Source organism: Harpia harpyja, chromosome 21 (genome assembly GCF_026419915.1).
Source record: "Harpia harpyja isolate bHarHar1 chromosome 21, bHarHar1 primary haplotype, whole genome shotgun sequence".
In the NCBI taxonomy this organism is placed as follows: Eukaryota; Metazoa; Chordata; class Aves; order Accipitriformes; family Accipitridae; genus Harpia; species Harpia harpyja.
Window position 1 is genome coordinate 4,468,645 of NC_068960.1, and position 23,751 is coordinate 4,492,395.

The window sequence follows — 23,751 nt, forward strand, 5'->3', positions numbered from 1 at the left end:
TCTCGTGCTACTGAACTGATGCGCGTGGATGTGGGCGTGCGGGAAAGTCCTGCTCTGAGTTCTTCTCTCTGCGTTTCTGTTAGTGACTCTCTGCTTAGCGTTGAATACAGATGTTTATGCATATACTTAGAAAAGGCTGGTGTGGAAATAAACTCCTCTTTGCAGCACTCCATCTCCTGCTTCATATTTTAAGACTCTTCATTCTCTCATAGTAATTTTCCAAGTGGATTAGCGCAGGTCACCAAGGCATCCACATCAGTAAAATACAGCGAGATGTTACTGTCATCTCCTGAAACACTCCAGCACTCCACACCGTTGCTTATCAACCCGCACTCCAGTAATCCTAATAGCTATGTCACAGCAAGATTAATAGAAAATCCAGGCAAATATTTATGGTTCCCTTCAAGGTACGTATTAATCCGAAAATGTGAAGTGGGGTAGATGGGTTACGAAGAGAGCTCGGAAACCTTGCTCACGTGGGCTGAGAAGGGATTCTGCCAGGCTGGGTAAGCTGCTGCTGCCGGCTTGGGGAAGAGGCGCGGGGCAGCTGATGCTGTTGGTTGCGGTGTTAGTGAGGGTGCAGGAGGGGACGCAGGAGCTGGGCAGCCTCGGTGTGTAGCATCCCTCAGGTGGGGATGGGGAGAGGAGCGGTTGCAGCTCACAAAGGGAAAAAGGGGGAACGAGAACCAGCGTCTCGGTTGCCCTCGGTGCTATAGCAGCATCATACAGCAACTCGGTAACGAGAGAAAGGAGAAGAAACATAAAGGCAAAGCAAAGGAGGAGCTGCTTGAGGCTGGAAGAAAGAAGCAGAAGAGCTGTATGGCAAAGTGGCATCTGATAAATGCCTGGGCAGGCAGTATTGGATGGGAGGCGATAGTTTTAATCATGGTGAAGTCTGGTTCCTTTTTGTCTGTGAGGCTGTGCAGGTTTCTGGAGATTGGGGGAGTGACATGAGAGGGCTAAGGAGGTATGGCTTCCTCCCCCAGACTACAGCTAGTCCCAAGGTGATCGGGTGCCAGGCTCCAGCCTAGCTAATGGTGAGAATACTGTCCTAGTTTTAAAATCCCTGTGCTTGTAAAAAGGTCTAAACTAAGATTTTAATAGCAGCATGTTAACACATGTGAACCGTGCACTTGGGAGCTGCTCTGGAGGAAGATCTAGTGAAGAGCATGGTGGATGTGGCAGTTCAGCTAAAGTCAGGAGAGGCCAGTCTCTGAAGGGGAGAGCTGAAAAAAGAGAAGGAGACTCTTTGTGGATGTAGCTCTAAACTCTAGGAGATATCTGTAATGTCCTTAGTGTGCCATAGTTAAAGAATGCTTTGTGCCTGGCAAGGCCGTGGTAATCGCTAATGCTTATAAATATTGCCCCCCCCCTTTCCCAGAGGCGGGGGGGGGGAAAGCAGGATTCCTTGTAGTTTGTGTGGGTTTGGGGAGTGTTTTTATTCTGAATCAGCTGCAGACCAGTGACAGCAGAGGGAGCAAGTGAGCCTGAAATAGTTGCTTTCAACAAAAACCAGCAGCAAATAATCACAGCCTTTGCAAGAGGTAAATTAAAACCATCTCCAGCCTGGGAAACATGCACAGCTCAGCATCTTTCCTCCATAAATATTTCCCTGCTGTTGAATCTTTGTAACCCCTTCGGAGCCCAGCAGCTGTGCTCTTCCCTGCTAGCAGCAAGCTGCCTCTTCACCGTGTGCTCCCCGAGCGTCTGCTGGGCAGAGATTTTGACCCATCAGTAACAGCTCTGTGGCTCTGTTGGATCTTACTGGCCTGGAGAAGTCAAGAAGGGATTGGTGTGAAACCAGTCTGGCCTTCCTGCATGGCACTGGGCAGCCTGACACCCCTATGGAGCAGCTGTTAGTACTAGAGCAGTAGATTTAATAATTTCCATAGTAGCCCTCATGCATTTCTATTGCTAAAGCAACTTCAGCTTCGCAGGAGGTTGGTCTCACTGTCTTCTGTCACCCCCTTTAAACATGGGGGTTGTCCAGTCTTTGCACACTCATCAGGAGCAGTCAAGTAGCTGGAAGTGTGGGGTTTTAACGTTTGTGTTATCAAAGCTCAGTCCCAGCCAGATGATATTCTTTCCCGCCCTGTCTCAATGGCATTGCATCCTTGTCTACACAGAGATTCTGTGAGGCGTACGTGGGATTTTGCTCCGAGGAAGCTGAGAGCAAGCTGCCATAAGAGGGCTCCAGAGCCCTGTTCTTGAGTACACTCCTTTGTGGAGCGATTTTCCCCTTTTCCTTTACCAGTATGTCCAAGCTGCCTCGGCAAAACCCCCATACACCTGCTCTAAATATTCTTTTTTTTTTTTTTTCTTGTATTGCTCAGACTGGTTATGAACCTGATCTCTTCATTTTAACCAGTATAGTTGTATGTACTGCAAAAATGCCTTGTACTAATAAAGCTTATTTCTTTGTCTGAATAGAGAAATTTGACTTAGTAAGACTCTTCCCTTCTGTTGCAACTATACCCCGTAGCAGGAGCTGTGTCAGTACAGCAGCAGGGAGAGGAGGCCTGAGACCACTTTGAGAGGTGCCGTTCATCTGTATGCAGCGTGCTGCATGCCCGTCTGGTAATGAACACAATGAGACTCAGGGATGGGGGTTCGGGCAGGGGAAGGAGTTGTGTTGCCATGACAATATAAATTGCAATGGATGACTCTTCAGATAAAAGCATCACGGTTTTCAAAGGAGGGGAAAAAAAAAAAAGTGGTGTAAAATAATAGCAGTTGAAATATGGTGTGAATTCTAGCTTCAAGTAGATGTGCCTTGCTAGAAAAACGTGGGGCTGTAGGTGTTAATTCTGGAAATGTTCTTCCCCTTGGGGTGTTGAGGGAGCATTAAGAAGATCATGCAGAAGCCAGGCATCCTATGAGTAAGCGTCCAGCAAGTTTTCCATGCAAATATTTGGATGTGCAGTAATGAGTTCCAGTAATAGCTGACTCGCACCATGGGAGATAGTGGGAGAGTAGGGACCATGCACTGATAGCGTGCTTACCAGTGAAGATACAGCTGCCAGTCTGGTACAGTCAGGCACAGTGCAGATGGCTAACTATTTATATTTCTGTTGTGCCTAGAGCAGATTCCTCAGTGTTACCACTGTCTGGGGGAAAGTGAATGTCCCCTGGAAGCCAGAAGAGGTAAGGATGCATTTACAGGAAAGATAATGAAGTCCGGGAGACCTGGTCCTGCTCTAGGGGCTTTTCAGGAATCTCCTTGTTGATCCTGTTTAGGCGGAACATTTCTAATCCGTGTTGGAGACTGGTTTTGTTTTCAAGCATGGCCAGTGCAAGATCTGTTTCTACTTTGATCTGGTACCCAGCTGTACACTAGGGTCCAAAGACCACAGTAAAACAGGCTTTTTTTTAAACTATCATTCTCCCCAAACTGTTCACAAGGTGAAACTAAACTTATCCAGTAGCCTGTAATTCAAGATGTGTGATGATTGCACTGGTATTGCAGCCTGTTGTGTCTTGTTGAGCACAAATAGAAATTCCAAGGAAGGATGGGATAATTAGAAGCAATCCAGTGATTCTTGTGACTGTATAAAAATAACAGGACTTCTTAAGGATGAGTTATTTTTAGCAGCCTCATGTCAAAAAAGGTTTGTGGGGTTTTGTATCAGAAAATAGTAGACTGCGGTATTGTACCTGCTTTTTTTTTCTTTTTTTTCTCTGAGTATGATGTGTGCTGAGGGTCTTGCTTCATAAAATAAATTGGCGTTGGAAGTTGTTGGGGTAGCTAACACAGCCCACAGCCCGCTGGCTTGCTTGCAAGGCGTCATCAGCATCAGGTTTAGCAGTGGGACCCACAACCAGCCAAACACTTAGTGGGTAGTGAAGATCTGATTTAAGAAGGATATGGTTCAAACAATACACCCAAAGAAACCTTGCAGCCTGAAGCTGTTTGGTGTCTATCTGATCTGTAGTTAATTTTGGTGGTGTATTGTGTCTTGGGGAGGGTAACTTTCTTCTGTTCGCCTGTCTTGTAATGAGACTCTCCTGTAAGACAGTGTTTTTCAGGCTTGTTCTGAAAAGCTGCTTTTCCAAGGGAGAGGTTCCAGACTGGTAGCCAAAACCAAAAAGTGAAGTTTTTATGGTTTTCTGTTATAGAATATCTTCTTTGTGCTCCCGGGAAGTCAAGTAGTTGTGCTTATATATTAAAAAAAGGGAGAAAGGGGTTGGGGGTCTCAATAGCTTCTCACTCTGGCTGCCAGGCAGCATCTAACCCACCACACCGAACCATTTCACAAAGGTACTCAGTTGTAGTATGTGTGTTACCAAAGATTAAGCTTCTGCACCTGAAAAAGGCTAAACGAAAGTCAAGATAAATAGTGGAAGTGGTCTTGGGTGTTCTGCTAGTGGGACTGTCACTGGAGAGCAATTGGAGGCGTTTGGGAGATGCCCAGAGAGAAGCAGCTTGTCCTAAGGTCTGGCACGGGACAGAGCAGTATTTTCCTTCGGTATAAAGGGGAAGGACACAGATCCTTTAGTGTTGTCTGGCTCCCTTCTTGCTGGAAGTGTTCTGGTTTGAGAGGCTGGTACTGGGGAGAGGGGGATGCACCAGGGTCATGCATGTGGGAACCACAGTAGGGAAGAAACTTGGAGACATTGCGAGTACAGAGCAGCGATTCTTTTACTTTCTCTAAAATGCCTTTTTAACATAAAGCTCTAACTACATAGATTCCTCAGTAATAGCAACTTGCCCCCAGAAAAACTACAATAGATGATGTCTTGGGATCTTAACATGCCCTGTGAGCATTACACTGACTGTTCTCCCCAAATGCCGTTGTGCAGACATCATCTCCCTTAATAAGACTTGACAAAGTGAAGCTCGGGTTCATTTTTACTTCTGGAGTCATAATCAGTTTTGTGGTTTCTACCCAATACTGCTGCGTTGTTTTATATGATTCTGAAAGTGAAACTAGAGCCAAACAAAAATGAAATTGTCCTGTCAGCTTTTGTTGTTGATACATCTGAAATGCAAGGTGTAAAGCGCTGATGGCAACCAGCAAGTGATTTTCAGTGTAGGGCCATTTGGCCTTCACTTTTGCGTAAGTGGGTTTAAGTATAGCTATGTTTAATGGTGTAATGGTAAGAGAATACTTTTTCATTTAAAAAAAAAAAAATGTAAAAAGAAATCAAAGTTAATGTTCCTGAATAAAATAGCTTCTGCCTGTTCTTATTTTTAGATTGAGTGTGTCTGCATTTAAGCTCAGGAATTTGGAATAATATCTGGTGGAAGAAACTTAGGGGTTTGTTACACAAACGTAAACACCTGCTAACTAAAGAGGTAAATGTGTTCCTGATTTATATGACATTCTCAGCTTGTTAAACATCGTTTTCCAGCAGATGCATAACTCGGGTTGCGTGGAAAGGAGCATCCCGGGTCACCTGGTGCGACGGTGCGTCGTGGGTACGAAGTGCTCTCGCCGAGGCTTCCCGGACCACGCGCGGGAGCCCAGGGCAGAGCTCCCCGAACGCTGCCCGACTCTGCCTGTTTGCTGCCATCTTTTTTTGTTTCCCTCCCCTTTTGTCTTCCTTTAAAACGAGACAGCCGTGCTCCTCTGCGGTCGGGTGTCGTTGCCCATGTGCATCCCTGACAGAAGCGGGAGAAAAACCCTTTAATCCTTACGGGGAGGACAGCGGCGGCCTGCGGTGTTTCCGGAGTTTTAAGGAAGTCGCTGAAGTTCCTCCTCGTTGACTGCCCTCCGCAGAAATGTGACAGATGGGTCTTTTCCTTTTATGGCCAATAATGCTGGTTTCCCTTTGCAATAAAATCCTGGGTCAGAAGTGGAAGGGAGAAGTCAGGCAGGGGGAAGGGGCTGGTCTTACCAGCTCTGAATGGGTGGGGATGCGATTTGCGACATAGTAAATTCTAGGCTAAAATAAACCAAGTTACAACATCTACCCAGAGGCGCTGGTTTTGTTTGCTTGAGGGGTGCCTTAGGTTTCCAGTCCTGTTGCTTAAGACAGTAATTAGGAATTGTGACTCACCTTGATTTCATGGGGAGAAGTTTATCTAGTCCAACCCCAGGATGGTTTTCAGATAGTGTGATTGAGTCTAGATAACTCTGAATCTAGATAAGCATAGAATCTAGATAAGCATAGGAGGGCAATACCCACTTCTTCTAGACAGTCACCTTCTGTCCTTTACACCAAGCAGAAATGTCTTGGCCTTTTATGGATGTCTCCAACAGTTTTCTTCCTGGACCCTAAAGAGCCATTTTCTACAGCAGTTAATGTGGTCTTTGTGCCTGGCACTTGGCACTGGCTTCACTCATTAGCTGAGAATAGGTAATGTCCCTCTGGGTGGTAATTGCTGATGGTGTTGGTAAGCCAAAAGCCAGCTTTGCCAGCCAGTAATGTCTTTTACAAATCATCTGTGGCTGCAAATGGTTCGATGAATTTGAACCTTGAAAGTATTTTTCTAATAAAGTGAATCTCCTGTTCCTTGCTACAAAGTGCTTCATATCCTGTTTCACGACCTTAATGCAAATGGTTCGTTTGGCAATCGGTTAAACTGCTCGATTTTTAAGTGGTACAGCTCGTGTTTCTTCCCTGCAAAACCTGCTGGCTGCCACTTTAGTTTGGGTTCTTATTCAGCACTTGAGCTCTGAAATTAGGAGGGAGGGGAAAAAAAAAAAAAAAAAGAGTAACTGGTTAGGAGAGTCTGTCGTGATGTTCCCGTGAGCTTCCTTTGCTTCCAGGAGCTGCTGACCTAAACAAAATGGTTCATTTACAGGCTCCCCTGCTCTTTCCTCTGGCAGGCAGCTGAAAGACGGTTCTTACCCTGGTCCAACTGGTTGTTATTTCCCTACTTGCGCCTTTGAACATCCAACTCATTTGTTCAAAGTTGAGCGGTGGATGTGGGCTCATGCAACCATCTCAGTATGTTATGGGTCTGGTGTTGAATTCCAGCCACCCGTTTCCAGTTGGCAAGGTGTGTGGCTGGGGCTTCTTGTTTGGCGAAAGGTGCTTTGAAGATCTCTGTTCCTTCGTGGTTGACTGTAGGAAAGGCAGCAGGTTTTGCTGACATGGCAGGCCTCTTCCCCGGGGTTACTAGCTGGTCAGTAGGAGCTAAATGCTTCCCCACGTGCTGGGGAAGCACTTTGGAGATGGTTTTCAGTAGCATCCGCATATTCTTCAATGCTGTTTTAATGAAGGTTTGTCTGTGATCACACTTTTTTTTTTTTTTTTTTTTTTCCCTTCCTCTCCTTGTCTTTACAATAGAGGTGCCGGGAAAATGAGGACAGGATCTCTAAGCTGCTCTGGGGCTGGGAGAAGGCTGAAACCAGGCCTGTTTCTAAATATTTCACTTGTGCTGCCAAAATTGTTGATTTAATCTTTCACTATCCCACACTCTGCATTTTTGTCTGTGGTTCCTACCCCTCTGAGGGTATCATACTTAATCCTTTCAGAGGAACTGCATGTACAGCATAACTTAATAATCTACCCTCTTGATAAGGTAACCCCCAAAGCACCAGTCTTGATCCTTACCTACATTCAATCATACCAAAGCACTCCGTACCTGCAGTTCTTTTAATTTTTTTTTTTTTTTTTTTTTTTTTTTTTTTTTTTTTTTTTGCTGTATGGGTGTAGAAGGAGGGAGATGGTCTGCGTGTGGTAAAGGTGAGCACGCAGTGGACCCCCATCTTGCAACAGGAGCAGCATTCCTCAGTGGTCTGGGGTGGTAGGATGGCTTTCCTTCTCCCGAACATTGATGTCAACGATACAACATGAAATATTCCGTTTTGTTTTGCCATTGTGGTTGGGTCGTGGCAGAAATGACTGTTGCTACTTGGGAATGACTGCTGGGTCTCAAACGGATCCCTGATGAGGTGGCTTGTGCCCCTTTTTTTTTTTTTTTTTTTCTGGCTTTTACAGAAAACAGGCTTGTAACAGCGCTGGTTTGTAGACAAGTCATGCCGTGCAAATAGTTGAACAGTGTGCTTAATTAAACCTGTGTGCTCTACTGAAGCAGGGGAAGAAGAGGGGAACGGGTCTTTCTGATCAGCGTTTGTAAGCGTAACAGAAAGGGAACTTCTTGCCTTGGCATTTCACAACGCTGAGGGTTGCAGTGCACTCTTCCCGTCTCACTTCTGTTGCGATGGGCTGTCTTCTGCATGGCGCTGGGACCTCACAAATATTTCAGGGTTCAAGGAGTTGTTTTCGGTCTCGTTTTCCCTGCCTCTTGCCTGGTCTCACATGATTGTGCGGAAGTGAGCCTGTCTTGCTGGATTACCAGTTTTTGTTTCCAAGCTGGTGCAGGTGGAGAGGCTCCCCTTGGAATTGCTAACTCAGTTTAGCTTCAATGTTTGCAGATCTGAGATGGTTTTCCTCTTATTCCAAAATGTTTCCAAGCCCCACACTTCTCTGTGACTATTTAAAAAAAAAAAAAAACAAAACCAAAGCAAGAAGTGAATTGAAAGGGATTATATGACTGAAACAAAAATTAAATTACAGATTAAACAGTTCTTCTAATTAGAAGATAAACGTGTCCTGAGTTACCCTTGTTTGGCAGGATATTGCAGCCGCACTGTTATTAACCTACCCGTCCTCCCTCGGGAGTTAAGGCGACTGATCTGCTTTGGTCAAGATTAGACTGGTCTGGGGGTAAGCAGGCACTTTGCACGACGGCCTCGGATCGCTGTATCCCCTCTGCCACGCTCCTTGCCAGGGCTGGCAGGTTTGCGGGATGTGTGCTGGGAATTCCTCCGTTATTTCAAAGCCTCGAGGCTGGTATGGTCGTGCCCGCAAAATACCTCTGTTCATTCACACGGTGCCGGTGCAATGACCTGTGGGGATGTGACGGTGTACGCCTGGCAAGGGCTGAAGCTGGTGTTTTCCCCCATTGCAAGGTGTGCTTTGGGTAAGAAACACTTTTGATCGCTGCAACCTGTGCCTGATGGTTTTGGTCATCACTCGTCTCACTGCATCTCCTTCCCAGTGTCCCTCTGCTCCCTGCAGCCCTGGGGAGGCAAGTTGCATCTACTGAAGCTGCGGGGCCAAACAGCCTTAGCAGGGCTTGAAAAACCACCCCCAAATTACAGTTTTGAGGCTTCTTTGCCACCTCTCCACCAAACAGAAACCCAGGGTCAGCTGGTGTTACGCTGGGCTGGTGGGTGCTTTAGGTATGGGACGGAATGGAAACATCATCTGGGGGCTCTGAAGGAGGAATGGGTGAGTTGCCAGCACATCTATTTCCCTGATTAGTTTTCAGTGCTTTACTCTGCTTTATTTTGGTGCATACTCATTTGCTTGATATCTTATTATTTTGAACAGGCATCTGAATAGCTTTTGTGGTGCAGGGGGAAATCCAGTGCATATCTGCCCTGGAGCGTCAGGTGTAAACTCTTCCATCACGCTGCACTTCTCGGTGGTTTTGACTTTTTAAAATCTCACGCAGCGCTCTTTCTTGCTGGGAAGTTTTAGCAGGCTGCTGGTACGGGCCATCGGCTTTGGTTTTACCGCTAGCTTATTTTAGCATAGCAAATGAGCTGCAGATGACTCACTGTCACATTGGTGAATTTGGAAGATGGAGGTTAGCAGTTCAGAGGGCCATTTTCAGTTTATCTGCTGTAAATACTATAGCTATAAATACTATAGTTACAAGGCTGGCTGCTCTGGCTCTTGCGCTGTGTGGCAAATTCAGGGGCTGCAAAGCTGTCCTCTTACTGTCTGCACAGAGCTCTTGTGGGGAGCAGCAGGTAAGAGGTAACTGTACCACAGAGGCATCAAAACAATAAATCAGCTGAACTTCTGAGATTTCAAGGAGGCCAAGTATCAGTTTGCTTTCATTTTTTTCTTTACCCTTGCTAGTTCCCCAACATTTTTTTTATTTGTTTTGGTTTTACTATGGCCAGTTTAAAGCTAGGAGCGCCTTACTTTAGGGTTTTCCCCTCGTTTGGGTTTAATTTCCCTGGCAAAGCAAGCTGTACTTTCCCGGTTTCTGAGGGAGTATTTGTACCTAGACTAAAGATGCTCTGCTCAGACAGTTCACCTTTTCTCATCCCTTGCTGGTGTTATAATGACCTGGAGTGTTAACCGTACTCTCTACCTACAGCAGAAGTTAAAAAGGGTCTAAATTGGAAACGAAGTGTGTTAATGCTGCTAAATTACCATCAAAATTGCCATATTGCAGAGACTCATTAAAAGTGGTTGTAGGTGTATTACATAAACCTGGGTCTCCACGCAACTGTTGATGGAGGAGAGGACATCTGTAACCACGTTCCTTGTGTGATCCTTTCGTAATACAATAAAATCTGGGAGACGGTAGGGGGAGAGAGAACCACGAGAAAAAATAAGGCAGATCTGGAGGAGGCTTTCTCCAGTTCCTGCCACCGAAAGCCCTGGGTACGGATTTGTGTCTGGGATGGGGTGCAGGGGTGTGGGGGGGGCGGGGACGGATGGATTTTTTTATCATGGGGTGGTATAAGAGGGAAGTTTCAAAATTAACTTCAGTAATTGTTCCTCCTTTCAGTCTTACAATGCATCATTAGCAGATACCTCTGCAAATAAGATACCTCGCTTTTGTTACACCTTAACCTTCTTAATGTTGTTGGGTGCGTTATCCTTTAAAAATCAGATTGCTTGTCTTGAAATCTAAATCTGTTCCTCTTCTAAGGTCTCTATTGTTTCCACCAGTTCCACAGTTGCTGCTGCTGTTGTTTAGCCCTGCTAGATTTCATCAGTTAGAGTTCCAGCTGTTGGAAGCAGCATCCCTTTTTGTGTGAGGTTGTGCATAGGATTAAATGGATAACCTCTTAGATCTCCTCTGCTGAATGGGGTAAGGCAATCTGCACTGGGGGAAGAGCAAGAGGGTCAGCTGCTGAGTGCTTTGAACTAGTCTGCCAGTATTTAATTATTTACATTGGCTGGGAAGGCATATAGCTATTATCTGCAATCAGTCCAACAGATCTAAAAACTGTGCTTAACAACTACGGATGTGTTTCCAGTAGTATGTACTGAATCTCTCTTAACTTTCTGCCCTGGGAAGGAGCAATATGACCTCAGGTATACTGATTTAGACAACATCTTCAGTGTGAGGTCACAGACTATATTTAACTTGCCTTTATAAAGTAACCAAGCGGCAGTTTTCTCTATCTGCACTGCAGGCTGACTCAGGTTGGTGGGTGACCACCTCTGGGTAGGTCACAAAGCCAATCCACCCTGGCCGTATCCAAACTTCCCGGTGGGCTGAGCTGGAGAGATGCTGCTTCGTGCAATACCAGTCTGCTCAGGGCAGGGGACTAGCTTCTGAAAAATGTTATTTTAGAGGGGAAAGTTTATCCTTACGAGAAACACTTGTTTCTCAGTTTAGGGGAAGGGATCCTGGCGTGATGAATGTGTGATGCAAATACTCCAGTGCTCATTTACGCAGCCGACCTGCTGCCTGCAACTTTTGGTATATTCCTCACCTCTGGAGCTTGAGAGGAATTAGCTTTGAAACAAAAATACTTCTTTCAAAACATCCCAAATAATGAAAAAAACTTTAAAGTTTTGTACAAATTCAGATTAAATCATGATCCTTCTCAGTGAAATTGCTGTTTCTCTTATTCCGATTACACTGTGGTACATCAGCATGAGGTCAGTGAGCAATTTCTTGTGCTAGCGTGGTTTGCACCTCTGACCAACCATAGGGTGATATTGATGCTGAGCAGCACTTCTTGCATGAAGCTGCAGCTATTTTTGCTCTGTAGGTCTCTAACTGCTGCACCCAAACCAGGAGTTGATCTGGCCTTTTTCAGTCAAGCTCTGGGGAAGAGAAAAGCTTGCTTTGGTTTGGTATATGTGTTTCAGGAACGTCTGAATTACAGATACAAGATAGTCCTACTGACTTAGGCAAGCGTGGGGTGGGAGTTACTACGTGTTTCTGGTTCTCAGATTCTAAGGCAGATGACCCAAAACTCCATGGGAGCCAGCCTGCCGGTGTGTTTCTGGAAGCAAAAGGGCATTGTGTATCTCCAGTGTCTTAAAGGTGGGGAGGGAGTACAATGTGCTCAATTTAACAAGAACATGCAAAATAGGAGGCATTGGTTGGGGTCATTGTTTTTGGTAATGGGGTTTAACATATGGCCATAAAAGCTTTAACCAACCCTCCTGTTGGGTATTGGATATAAATGCCTATTTTCCTTATCCAGCTTTTAACTCTCCATCACTCATAGTATGTCTCTGTTTACACCCTGGCACATTCTTACTGCCTAGTCCAAGGCTTGTGCCTTTGCTTTATATCCTCCTGCAACCTCTCCCCTCCCAGAATAAATGACGGCTGTGCTAAGGAGAGGAGACTTTGGTTTTTCCTGGGTTTCTCTTAGCCACTTGTCTCCTCCTTTCTGTCCCAGGGCCCAGAGCTGCGGCGTGGCCGGTGGCCGCTGAGCGGCAGCGCTGCCCGGGGAACAGCCTTGCTGGGGGACCCAGCACAACTCCCCTGGGGGGGAGCAGCAAACCCACCCAGCACCCATGTCCTCCCAGCCCCTTGCTCTTTACCCCATCGTCTATCCGAGGCACGACGTTCGTTTCTCCACGCTGCGTGGATTTTGTGCAGTTGGGGTCGGTACCTGCTGACTATCTCCCCCGTTGCGTGCGGCGATGCCGACAGCTCCGGGACCGGAGGGCTGGCGCAGCAGTTTGTGCTGAAAGGAGCGTTCTCTGTACTGGGCAGTCGGATACCTGTGGAGTTGGGGTCCCGCTTCCCTGTGCTGGGTGTTTGTACATCTCTAAAGAGGGGTCTCTCACCAAAATGGGATTGGCTTGGGCTGGATTATAGTCTCTTTAACCCAGCTTAACATATAGGAAATCCCAGAAACAGCCCCGAAAGAGTTTGCTCATGAGGGCTTATCCATGCTTAAAGGTTGTATTCATTTAGTTACTTCTGCATCCATTTTTAGTTAAGGTCAGTGCAGCTTTATGGACAGTGGAGACTTTGTGGGGAGGAAGACTGTATGGTTCTTTGTTTTCCCATTAACTCATCTGGTTGGGAATTGCAGCCCTTTAATTAAACCAGCGCAGTATGGACTGGCCCTGAGGTGCTATTCTAAGACTATTGCATTCACATCTGCTTTTGGGTAAAACTTGGCCTGTTTGAGGTTAGCCTGTGCTATTGTGTGTCTAAAAGCAGGAAGAAGCAGAGAATCAATCACCGGGGCTCCGTCCCAGCGAGCATCGAAGGGATACACAGTGTGTTTTACCTCCCTCTCACTCCTAGCACGGAGCGCAGCAGCAAACGTCCCCGTGTGTGCAATCGGCAGAGACCGCTGGAGTGTGCAACTCGCCCTTCCTGGGGGACGCAGGGAGTCGCACGGCACAGCGGCAAAAGGTTTTAATTAACCACCATATGGAGAGCTAAGGCGAGCGCTGGACTCCGCTCAGAGCCACCACTGAGAGCTGGAGGGCGGTGATGACAGCCTAGTCCATTGCCTGTTGTTGTTTAAGTTGAGCTTCCCCCCCCCCCCCCTTTGCATTTTGCTCAATCAGTAAATGGCTTGGTGTAAACTCCTACAGAAGAAGCGGGCACACAGGAATGCTGTGGGCAGTCGGTCCGCGATCTGTGCGTATCATCTGATGTTTTTGTCCATGTGGCATTTGTTTGGGTTGAAACCAGGAAAGCTGGTGCATCTACGTTGCCGGCAGCGCGCGCAACAGCCTGACTGTAGCCAAAAGGACATGGAGACTGGCGGGGAGAAGTTGATTACTTCGGGAGGTTTTTTCCCCCTGATATGTGGGTTGGACCTTGGAGAGTTATTTTTAGTAGTAGATAGCAGAGTGGAAAAAAAAGTTTAGGCTGTGTTTTAAAACTGCAGCATCCACTGCAAGTACCAGTAGAAGTGCTGAGGGAGGAGGTAGGTTCACATAAAACCCTCCCTTCTAACTTCATTAGGTGCTGGGACAATTAACAAGGATATTTAAAGATTGCGATGCCCGTGCTAAAAGCAAACTGGCCACTCTTAGCCAGGCTGGCCCTGAGCACAGAAAGCTTCGTATCCGCACTGCTGACCCTGGGAACAAAGGATCCTCCTGAACCCAAACATGTTTGTGCTAATCCCGGCTGCTTCCTGGCGGCCAGCGAGAGGAAACGGAGCCACTACCTCTAACAGATGTACAGTGAGGAGATTACAGTGTGCGATTAAACACCCTCTCCATCACATCCTCCTGTCCGCCGTCCCAGCCCGGCGCATTAATGGACTGTCCCAGGCTGCCTGCCAGGCTTGGGCAGATGTAACAGGCAGCAGATACTTAATCTCCTGCATCCGTGCCTGGTTTGGAGCCGTTTGCTAATGCCAGGGCTCGTGCAAACACGCCGCCCCTCGCACCGAAAGCGTGAGCTACGTTAGCTGTACCTGCCGGCGAGGAGGAGTGGGCTGGGGAAAGGCAGGAGAAACACGTGGAATTCACACCATCCAGAAATGAAATGCAAAGCTGTTAAAACTAGAACAAAGCGTGTTTTCCCACGTCAGGTACCCCAACGTGAGTAGGCCAGGGTTTGCTAATGGACAAGGTGCTGAAGAAGTTGGGCAGGGTCTTTATTTTGGTGGACTGACTTGCTTTTTGTCTGCTACACTTGGAGTAGAAGATTTCAGGCTGGGAAGGATGCGTTCCCTCTTTGTGTGTGTTTAGGTGCTGCCTCACGTTGCGGTAGCCAGTCTTAGTGCCAAGTGCTGCTCTTACAATAGAAATAATCTAGGCTGATTGCAAAAAATCAGCTATCCTACTGTGTGTTTAGGTTAATTAATATGGTAATGGCAGAGTATGTTTCTTTATCAAACAAAAAGCTGTTTCTAAAATAAAAGAACCCCCTGTGGAAAATGTAGAGATCAGAATTGTCATCACGTGAGACGTGCAAAACTCTCATCAGCCGCGTGGGTTGAATTTGACTAAGAGTAAAAATTTTAAAAAGTCACCTTTCTTTTCTCAGGCGAGAGCTGCGACCTCAGTTATGGCACTGGAGCCGTTGCCTTTGTCTCAACTGTGGGCTTTCTCCCCCCTTTTGTGCAAAGGGGTCCAACACGGGTTCCTGTAACTGCCAACAATGTGCCATTGTCTTGGGTAGAACAAGGGGAGAAGTCGCGTTGAGTTCTGCTAATGGCGCATGTATTGTCCTTTTTTCCCCTGCCTCTGTTCTGGAGAGGACGTGGCTCGGTCAGAGGCAGCGCCAGGTGACACTCGGAGTTGGGAAGCCACGGGGACATCTCCTTCGCGGGGGTGCATTGGAACAGGCAGGCAGAGCTGCCCGTGGATTTGCAGATCCTCGTGGCCAACACGTCTTGGGAGGGATCCCAGAAATGTGCACAGCTGCGACGGCACTCGTTGTGCGGCGGTCACAGTAATGCGGAGAACCGAATACCTCCTATCTCATGCCATCCCAGCGCGTTTGGGAATCTGCATTGCCTTGCCTTTTTCCCTTCTCCTCGCCTGCACAGAAATCCCGTTTCCTGAGCGTAGGAGACAACTGTTTGGCAAATAACAGCAGCCTCAGCTTAAGGGAGAGCATTGTTTTTAAATAGCTGCAGCGTGCAAAGCAAGGATGGTGGCAGTAGCAAAAGGCAAAGGGAGTGACTTGGTACGAATGTATAAGCGGCACCATCTGCTTCAGAAGGGCAGCGTTTCTAATTCGGCAGCGAAGGAAGCTCCTGGAGTTAAGTAATTGGGAATAGTAGGCTCCTGGCTGGAAAGTGTGCCAACCCTTCTGGCAAAAAGCTGTTAAATCTTTGTTGCTGGCGTGTGAAAGTGGTTCTGTGTAGCAGGGCTCCAAAGACTGGTTTTAACCCTTGATGTATGTAAAAAAACAAAACCTACGGCACTTTTGATCTTGGAATGGCATGTGGCCGGGTGTCGAGAATAAAAGGGGAAGGTGGGTCCAAGTCTGATCCTCCCGTGCCGATAACAGCCAGACGTGGCCTGCCAACAAATGCACACAAAATGGTGCCTGTTTTAACAGCTTTAGCAGGAAAACACACGGTATGATGAATGATTCATGAGGATCAATAGAACCGAGGCATTTACTGCCCCTTGAAGCTACTGCCTGCCTGCCAAAGGGTGCATTTGCAAGGGGAGTGATCACAAAATCCTCTGCTGAGCTTTTGGGACAGAGTCACACGCTTGGCTCTCCTCTTACTACAGCCCTTACCCTGCAGTCTGCAAACATGTCCGGCTTACCAGCCAGGATGAGGAGCCTTTAATTCTCCAGATGAAAGCACAAGCTCTTACGCATCTCCCAGTGAGCACAAATACAAACAAGTCAACATTTTGCACTCCCCTCCGAGGGGTGGCTTCCTTAGAAGCTTTAGTCTTCATCCTGTTTGTCTGATTCGCGATCAAAAGAGTGTTGCTGCCTACGTGTATCTTTAAGCAGTTACTTCTATCGTATCTGGCATAAAGGTCCAATTTCTTCATTAAAATAAAATGAAGGTAATGCAATCAATTAAGATCTGTCTCTGCAGTCATCGTCTTTTGCTAATAGTGGGACCAGAACTGGGCAAAGCTCTTCTGGGACCTTCTTTGGCGTGGAGGGGAAGAGGATGCTTCACAGCTGAATGGGTTTTCCTGCCAGGGGGAGAAAGTTGGATTTAAAAAGCTTGAGCCCCAGCCATCCTGAAGATGAAACAGTTGGATTGTGAAACGTGTACTTTTTCCGAGTTTGATCTGGATGTTTTTTAATCTTCCTCAAATTAAAGGAAAATCTCTTGTTTGACCCAAAACAAAATTATGTTTTCTTTGGCTAGCCAACCAAAAGAAATCAACTCTATCCCCAGTGTTAGTCCAAGTTCCCTTGCCAGTAGTGCCTCCACAGCTCTCCCGCTCCATGCAGCTTTACCAGTCCCAGATTAGAGCCTTGTTGCTAAAAAGTTTAAAAGAACGGGAGAGTTCAGTCACTTGCTCTTAAGTTTATTTCAGCTATTCTGGTTAAATTCATAAACATTTGCTCATATTCCACCTCTGTTTTATGGACATTTGTCCACATCCTGCCTTTTTAAGCTGTTTACTCATGTAAACTGCTTTAACTTTATTTTGTGAGGTTTTACAAAGCATAATACGGATTTTTCTGTATGTATGGTGAAGCAGAGTTTTTTGAGGCAGCTGCAAGGTTTCTGTCGCCTGCTGAACTAGAAGCCCTTTATACCAAGGTGAAGGATTTTGGTCAGGAAACAGATGAACTTGATGTCCTTTAGCACCGCGTTTTCATCTCTGCAGTCTCCTCTGGGAAGTAACTGGTGGACCTGGCAGCTGTTCCATGAGTTTTAGGTGAACTAGGATTTATGGACTCATTTTGTACCTGGGTTCTTGTGCCTCGGAAAAACCCGTGGCTCCCATTATTTGATGGACTTACTCTGGTCTCTGGTGGAGGACAGACCTGCAGACCTCTATACCGTACTGCCAACCCCATCCTCAACTGAGAACCTGCAGCGTGATGGGCAAAGAGATGGGAATTCTTCCAATTCCTAATGCTGTTAGTGGTGTGCTGGGTCTTCTCTTCCTTTAATTGTTGCTATCCTCCTCAGGAAACGTGTCGGAAATGCCAGGGGCTGTGGAAGGAGCACATGAACCTCACCTGCGAGCAGCTGGCTGAGAAGGATGACATCAGATACAGGACGTCCATGTAAGTGAACTCCACAACCAGGCAAAAATGGGGGGGTGGATGAACTCAGGATAGCAATACACTCTGATGTGGAGGGGATGAGAAACCCCTCTGTCCCTGTGACTAGCAGAGGCCCTAAAGTTCTGCTGGATGTCGCTACCTTCCATCAGGGAGGTCCTAGAGCTGTCAAAGCGGAGGGGTCAGAAGGCTCCCAGGATGGATTTCTTTCTGTGAAAGACACTTGGCAGCACATCCAGCTGGTAATTGGAGAACGTGGGAGAGTTGTCACCAGACCAGCCTGTTCCTCTGGCTAGCCCGGTGTCTCGCAGGCTGGCACCTGGCCCTTCTCAGAGGTGAGAAACCCCCATCAGTGTTGCTTGGGGGGGAGAAGGGAGGTGTGGCACAGAGGCAAAGAAGTGTATTGAGTCACAGTAAGTCATTATTACCCTTTGAAAGTCTAGACCGGAGACGATGGCAGTTTGCTCAGCTACTGCTTTCTGGCTTCGTGGGAGGGGATGTGTTTTCTTACAGAAGAATGTCTCTAACTGGTTTGTAGGAATTGTTACAGAATGGAGTCGCATTTTGAAATACTCAGGTGTAAATCCTGAGTGTTTCCCTAAAATCTTTTTTAAGTTTGATCTCTTTTGTTGCTACAGTAAATGACAAAATCCTCTGCCTTTAGGAAATAAAGGAGGGTTCATCCGTGGAGCTGCATGTCCGGTGCAGTCAAATGGGACTTGCCCACATTGCCCAATCCTTCCCTCTCTGATTTAGAGTCTGTCTGGCATGAGTAGAGGTTGGAAAGCTCCACCACTGGGAAGCTGAATGACTGTTGCTTGCTCATCCTGCAGTCCCTAATTCAGAACAAAATCTTTACAGGTTTGATACGACTTTTTTCTCTGCCACTCCTTTCCCTGTAGGATAGGAAAGAGTGGTGAGAGGGGGGAGGAATGAGTTGTCATGTCCCTAATAAGGAAAAAAATATCAGTTTCAAAACCTTTAGCAGAACGTTGCTGTGGATAGATGAGTCTAACTGCCTGATACAATAAAAGCTTCCTTTTGAAGCACTGCGTAAGGAGAGGGAAGCACAGCTGGAGTTCAGGCCAAACTTCCTGCCTTGCTCAAAGTTTCCAAAAAAAAATCTGCATCAGCAGCATCCTGTTGAGTAGCGGAGGGAAGAGCAGCTGCAGCTCAGAGGAAAGTCAGGCTCGAGTTGGTTTTTTTTCATCTCTATTCTTAGTGTATCTCCAAATGGCTGGGTGCAGGTCATGCCAGGTATAACTGCGTGGGAGCTTTGGGTAGCTGCAAGGCAGCTGAAGTTCCCACCTCGCCATTCCCTGCTCCTCCGGTTGTGCTGACAGAGTGGTTTGTGGGGCTGTGCTGTAGCCTGGTTTGCTGCTGTGATCCTCCTTAAAAATGCCTTCCTGTCATCTCCCAAACATATGTTGACTTTGCAGGTCCACTTAAGTAGTTGGGTGGAGATGCCTGGCTAAGGAAGATTATTCCCCACTGTCAGGTCAGCACAGCCAGAGAACTGTGCTTCCCTCAGTGAAAACACAGTCTCTTTACTCTTCTGTCATCAGATTTCACTTCTAGGTTGTGAATTAAATTGTAATGTGATCTCCAGCGGTCAGAAAATTGGCCCTTAGGACGACAACTTATAGTCTTAAGTCTTTTAATTAAATGACCGAGGCTTTCCTTCATTTCTGTGCCAAAATAGTACTGCCGCTAGCTGAGCCTTTGCAGTGGAGCGCGTGTCGCTGCCAGGATGTCTCTTGGGGACAGGGACTGTGCTTTGTCCTGGATTCCCATTAGTGCTCCGTTAGAGTAAATCCCATCTCTTGAACCTAAAGCAATAACCTCTGGAAAACGTACGTAGGGAATCTTAAGAGAAGGGGGAAAACCCAGTCTCTGTGGGGAAAGACGTGATTATTTTTCAGTTACTGATTTAAATTTAACGAAAACCAAATAAATCTGGAGTGTAGCAGCCAGGGTTTAAAAAAAAATAAAAAATATGGTCGTGGCAACTTTGTAGCCAGAGCAACAGGCAAACATAAAACTTGCTAGCAGATGACAGCCAAGGGTTTGCTTTTCCTGAACTTTATCTCCCAGGCTGTATTTCTCCACAGCCAAGTCAAGCATCCACGTGCCCTTTGGCCCTTTGACTTACGGCTTAAATTCTTCCCAAGCCAGAGCCTGCCGCTGCGGCGTTTTGGCTCACATGGAAACCAGGATCGGGTCTGCAGCATGCAGCCAGTGATTGACTTTCTTTCACTTAATTTGTTCTTGAGTTGTCATGGTTTGGCTCCAAGTGGAGCTGAGCCCAGACCTCCTTGGAACAGCGGTGGACCGTGGGGATGGCGTAGGAGGGAAGAGGAGGGGGAGAGGTGCACTGGGGAGAGGGGGGTTAAAGCATCGCTGGGATAGCGTAACAGTAATTTTACCGCAGGCTGGTGACTGCAAACACCCCTTCTCTAATTCTTGTCCCTCCCCTTGTGTTGCAGAGAAGAGAAAATGACAGCCGCCCGAATTAGAAAATGCCACAAGTGTGGGACTGGCCTAATTAAATCGGAGGGTTGCAACCGCATGTCCTGCCGTTGCGGTGCTCAGATGTGCTACCTCTGCCGGGCTGCCATTAACGGGTACGACCACTTCTGCCAGCACCCCCGGTCGCCCGGGGCTCCCTGCCAGGACTGTGCAAAGTGCTCTCTCTGGACAGATCCCACAGTAAGTAACTTAGGACTTTTGTGAATGATTCGCACCCTGATTTCAATTACCGTTCGATGCCAGCGCGTTGAAATACATGCCTTCCACCAGAGGAAAACAGCCGTTTTTAGGCAGCACAACTTTTTTCCTTTCCCAAGGCAGCTAAAGAACACACTGGAAGCCTACATCAGCACAGAGTCACATCTGACCGCAACTTGGAAGGAACTGGTGTTGCTTTAGGGAAAAACAGCTCCTGTTAGATGAGGGCTTTGGCTGGAAGTGCTCTAAGCGTTGTTCTGGGGAGTGGGGCTTGTGGAAGGAGCTGGTGGGGAGCGTGTGCTGGCACCAGGCACGGTAGCCGGTGTTGGGATTACTGGGACTCGTTCCTAGTTTTGCAGCTGAGATGCTGTTTGGTACGGCTTTGCATCTGGAGGCAAGGGGAGTTGCGTCTTTTTGGTGCCCAGATCAGCTGATTGCTGGCTCTACGAGTCCCTTCGCAGAGATGGACCCACCAAGAAAACTGCCTGCAAGCCAACAGACCCAAGTTATAGTTGGGTCTGTTCTCACGGCTGTTGTCAACAGCTGCAAAGGGAGAACTGAAGCATGGACTGAGCTGTAAGGCAAGCTGTAGTAACTTAATACAGCTTGTAGCTGTGGCAAGCATGGGAAAACTTAGTGCAGCATCTCTGTAAACAGAAGTCTTCAATACCAGAAATCTGGAAGGAGTGTAGGAAGGAGCAGGAGTTGAATTTCCCGATTTCAGCAAAGCGGTAGAGCAAACATCAATGTGGATCTGCCTTCCCAGGGCATGTCTGAGCTTCGTTTGTCCCAACGCTTCTTTGTCTTGGGCTGCTGCAGCTTGCCAGACTGCTACCGGCCCCCTTCCTGCAAGGGATGTGCACAATTCTGTGCTTGCACAGAGCCAAGGAAAAGCCACTCTAAATCTTTCCCTCCTACCTGCAGGCGCTGGGGGATCTCCCAGCAGTGTCCCAACCAGTGTAAACTTCCTAGTCCTCTGCTTGCCTGCCTTTATTCCCTGTGTTATCCTATCAATGGAAGGTGTTTAAACTGAACACAGACAACTCCTTCTAGGCACCCCTGTAGCGTTTCCAACACCTGGTTATGTGCTTCTCGGATTCCTGTCCCACTCTTTCCCATCTACCAGGATGCGATTCAGGGTTCAGCAGCGCTGACATCCTTTGTTCCCATCAGGCTGCTGATTGTGCTGGGTGATGGCATTTGTTCAGAGCCAGAGAAAACATGAGGCCTCTCAAAAAGCTCATACTGTACTTTAAAATAAATAAATAAATAAGAAGCACAAAGAGGGCACTGTCATCAGGCCCTTTCCAGCTCTCTAATTAACCAATGTTGTGGCAAAGAAAAATTTCCCACCGTCAGCAAAGAGCTGGCACTGCCTGCTCTGGGTTGGGTTTTTTCTTTTTCTTTTCTTTTCGGGGTGATGGAGCCCTGGTGTGCTGGGGAGGTAAAGCTGGGTAACTGTCCTTGCTGCAGGGCAAAGAATAACATGAAACGCAGCTGCTGGCTTCTAAGGCTGAAATGACGGATGCCTGTGTGCATTGTCCCCCTTCGTAAGGGGCTTAGTGACACTAACGCAGTCCCACCCAGGTGATCTACGCTCTCGTGTGGGACACATAAACAGGAGTTAACGTGGTAGGTGTGAAGAGGGGGAATGAATTTGGATCTTGACCTGGGGATATGAAAGAGCAAAAGGCTATTGTATCAGTAGTGTCTTGTCCTTTGTCAGGGATGCTGTCCATCCAAGGGGATTACCCCATCCCTGCTCTGCGGGCAGCTGCTTTGGCATCTTCTTGTGCCTTTCTCAACTCCTCTGTTTCCTCTTTTGGCTCGATGTCTTCTATTCTGTTGAAGTAAATAGACAGCTGATACTGTGCGTATAGGAAGAGAGTATCTGTTACGGGCTCGCACGTGTTTGCAGCCATGCTGTGTGTGCAAGTACAGAGAAGACAAGACCGGGTTGTCTCGTCACCTGTGGAATTTGCAGCCCATCGCTTAGGAGCCGCTGCTCCTCTCCCTGGATTAGGCTCTGCTGTAAAATGGGGAGGAGGGCACACATGTGGCACCAAAGCCTGGCTTCCAGAGGGTGACAGGATGTTTTTGTTCTGATTTCCGATATATTCACATCCAGCCTTAACTTAAAACCATCTTTGCAGCAAACCGGTGGCATAGTCACAGTACCATGGTCTTGTCCACTTGCATTTCACGGATGTAGACTTCAGCTTTCTGTCAGAGCTGGATAATCCTTTGTGAAGGATCTGGTTTGGGTCTAACTCCCCATTATTTACAGCAAAATTCAGGTTTGTTTAAAATAGGGAACCTTTGTTCTTTTCCAAATGTTTAACGTTTTCTGAGTCTGAAATGATTCTTGCAAAAGTATAAGTAAACCTATTCATTAGCTTGGGTTAAAAACAAATTAAAGACAGTCCTCTAGGAACTGCAGCATCTGTTAGTCTTTGTCTCAAATGATCTTGAGAGAGTAAAGCAGACGCTTCAAAATTTCCCATAATAAAAGGTTGGCTAAAATCTTGTCCCTGTGCTGTAATCAGACTGGAGTCTAATTTAAAAGTATTGGTGCAATATTTGCTGGCTCAGAGACAAGCTGCAATCGGGCTGTGGTCAGCAGCTTCCAGGGTAGCAGGCGGTAATCGCTTAATCGCTGCATTTCTTCTAGAGCTAATCGGTGCCCTGCACCCCTGTAGGATATGAACATGTGCCAGGAGCTCTTCTCAGTAAGCCGCTTGGCCAAAAGCCCTCGTGTGCCTATTCTGCAGCCCGTGCTAGCTTTGGCTCGGCTCGCTTAGACGTTGCTGGCTGCAGGAGGGGCTGATGCAATATTGCCAGAGACAAAGCTCGGGACGGAGCAGCGAGAATTGGCTCTGCAAACAGCAGGCTCTGGGGCTCAGGGGCTGTGTTTTCCCTGTTTTCTAAACATCTGTAGCAAACCTGAGGCTGCTGTGTGCATTTTAGCCGGTTTGTACAAATCCCGTGATGCAATGTGACTAATGCATTCTGACTGTTTTGGTAAACCAGGTTCTGCTCTCGTATGTATTATTTTTATATCTCATATGTATTATAATTTAATACTCATCTTTGGACTATCAATAATACTGCATAGCGGCTTTTTTGGCTTTAAAGTTTAAGATGTTTTCGGTAAACTCTTAAAACACTCCCAAAGGCCCATCATTAAAGTTCAAAGCAGAAGACTAATCATTATAAGGTGTTTGCAGTTATCCCTCCTTCTAGCCTTATAAAAAGAAGATGTTGAGCGAAGACCGTGTAAAACTTCAAATGCATTAAGGAAATGCAAGAAGTACACAGCACTGCCTTTAGGATTTGGAGTGGGGGAAGCACCCCTAAACTTAGGGTGTGGTGTTTTTATTTTTTTTAGACATGCTATAAAATGCCTTAATCATAAGCACGCGGTTAAT

General features: G+C 47.0%; 1 protein-coding gene across 4 annotated transcripts in view; it reads left to right on the plus strand.

Moving 5' to 3' along the window:
- The window catches only part of RNF216 (ring finger protein 216), an 82,738-nt gene that overhangs the window by 49,610 nt on the left and 9,377 nt on the right, over nucleotides 1-23,751 (plus strand). For all 4 annotated transcript variants that reach the window (XM_052772631.1, XM_052772632.1, XM_052772634.1 and 1 more), the window contains exons 14-15: nucleotides 17,502-17,599; nucleotides 20,083-20,305. In XM_052772631.1, coding sequence (XP_052628591.1) covers nucleotides 17,502-17,599; nucleotides 20,083-20,305 — 321 coding nt within the window. The remainder of the gene's footprint in view (nucleotides 1-17,501; nucleotides 17,600-20,082; nucleotides 20,306-23,751) is intronic.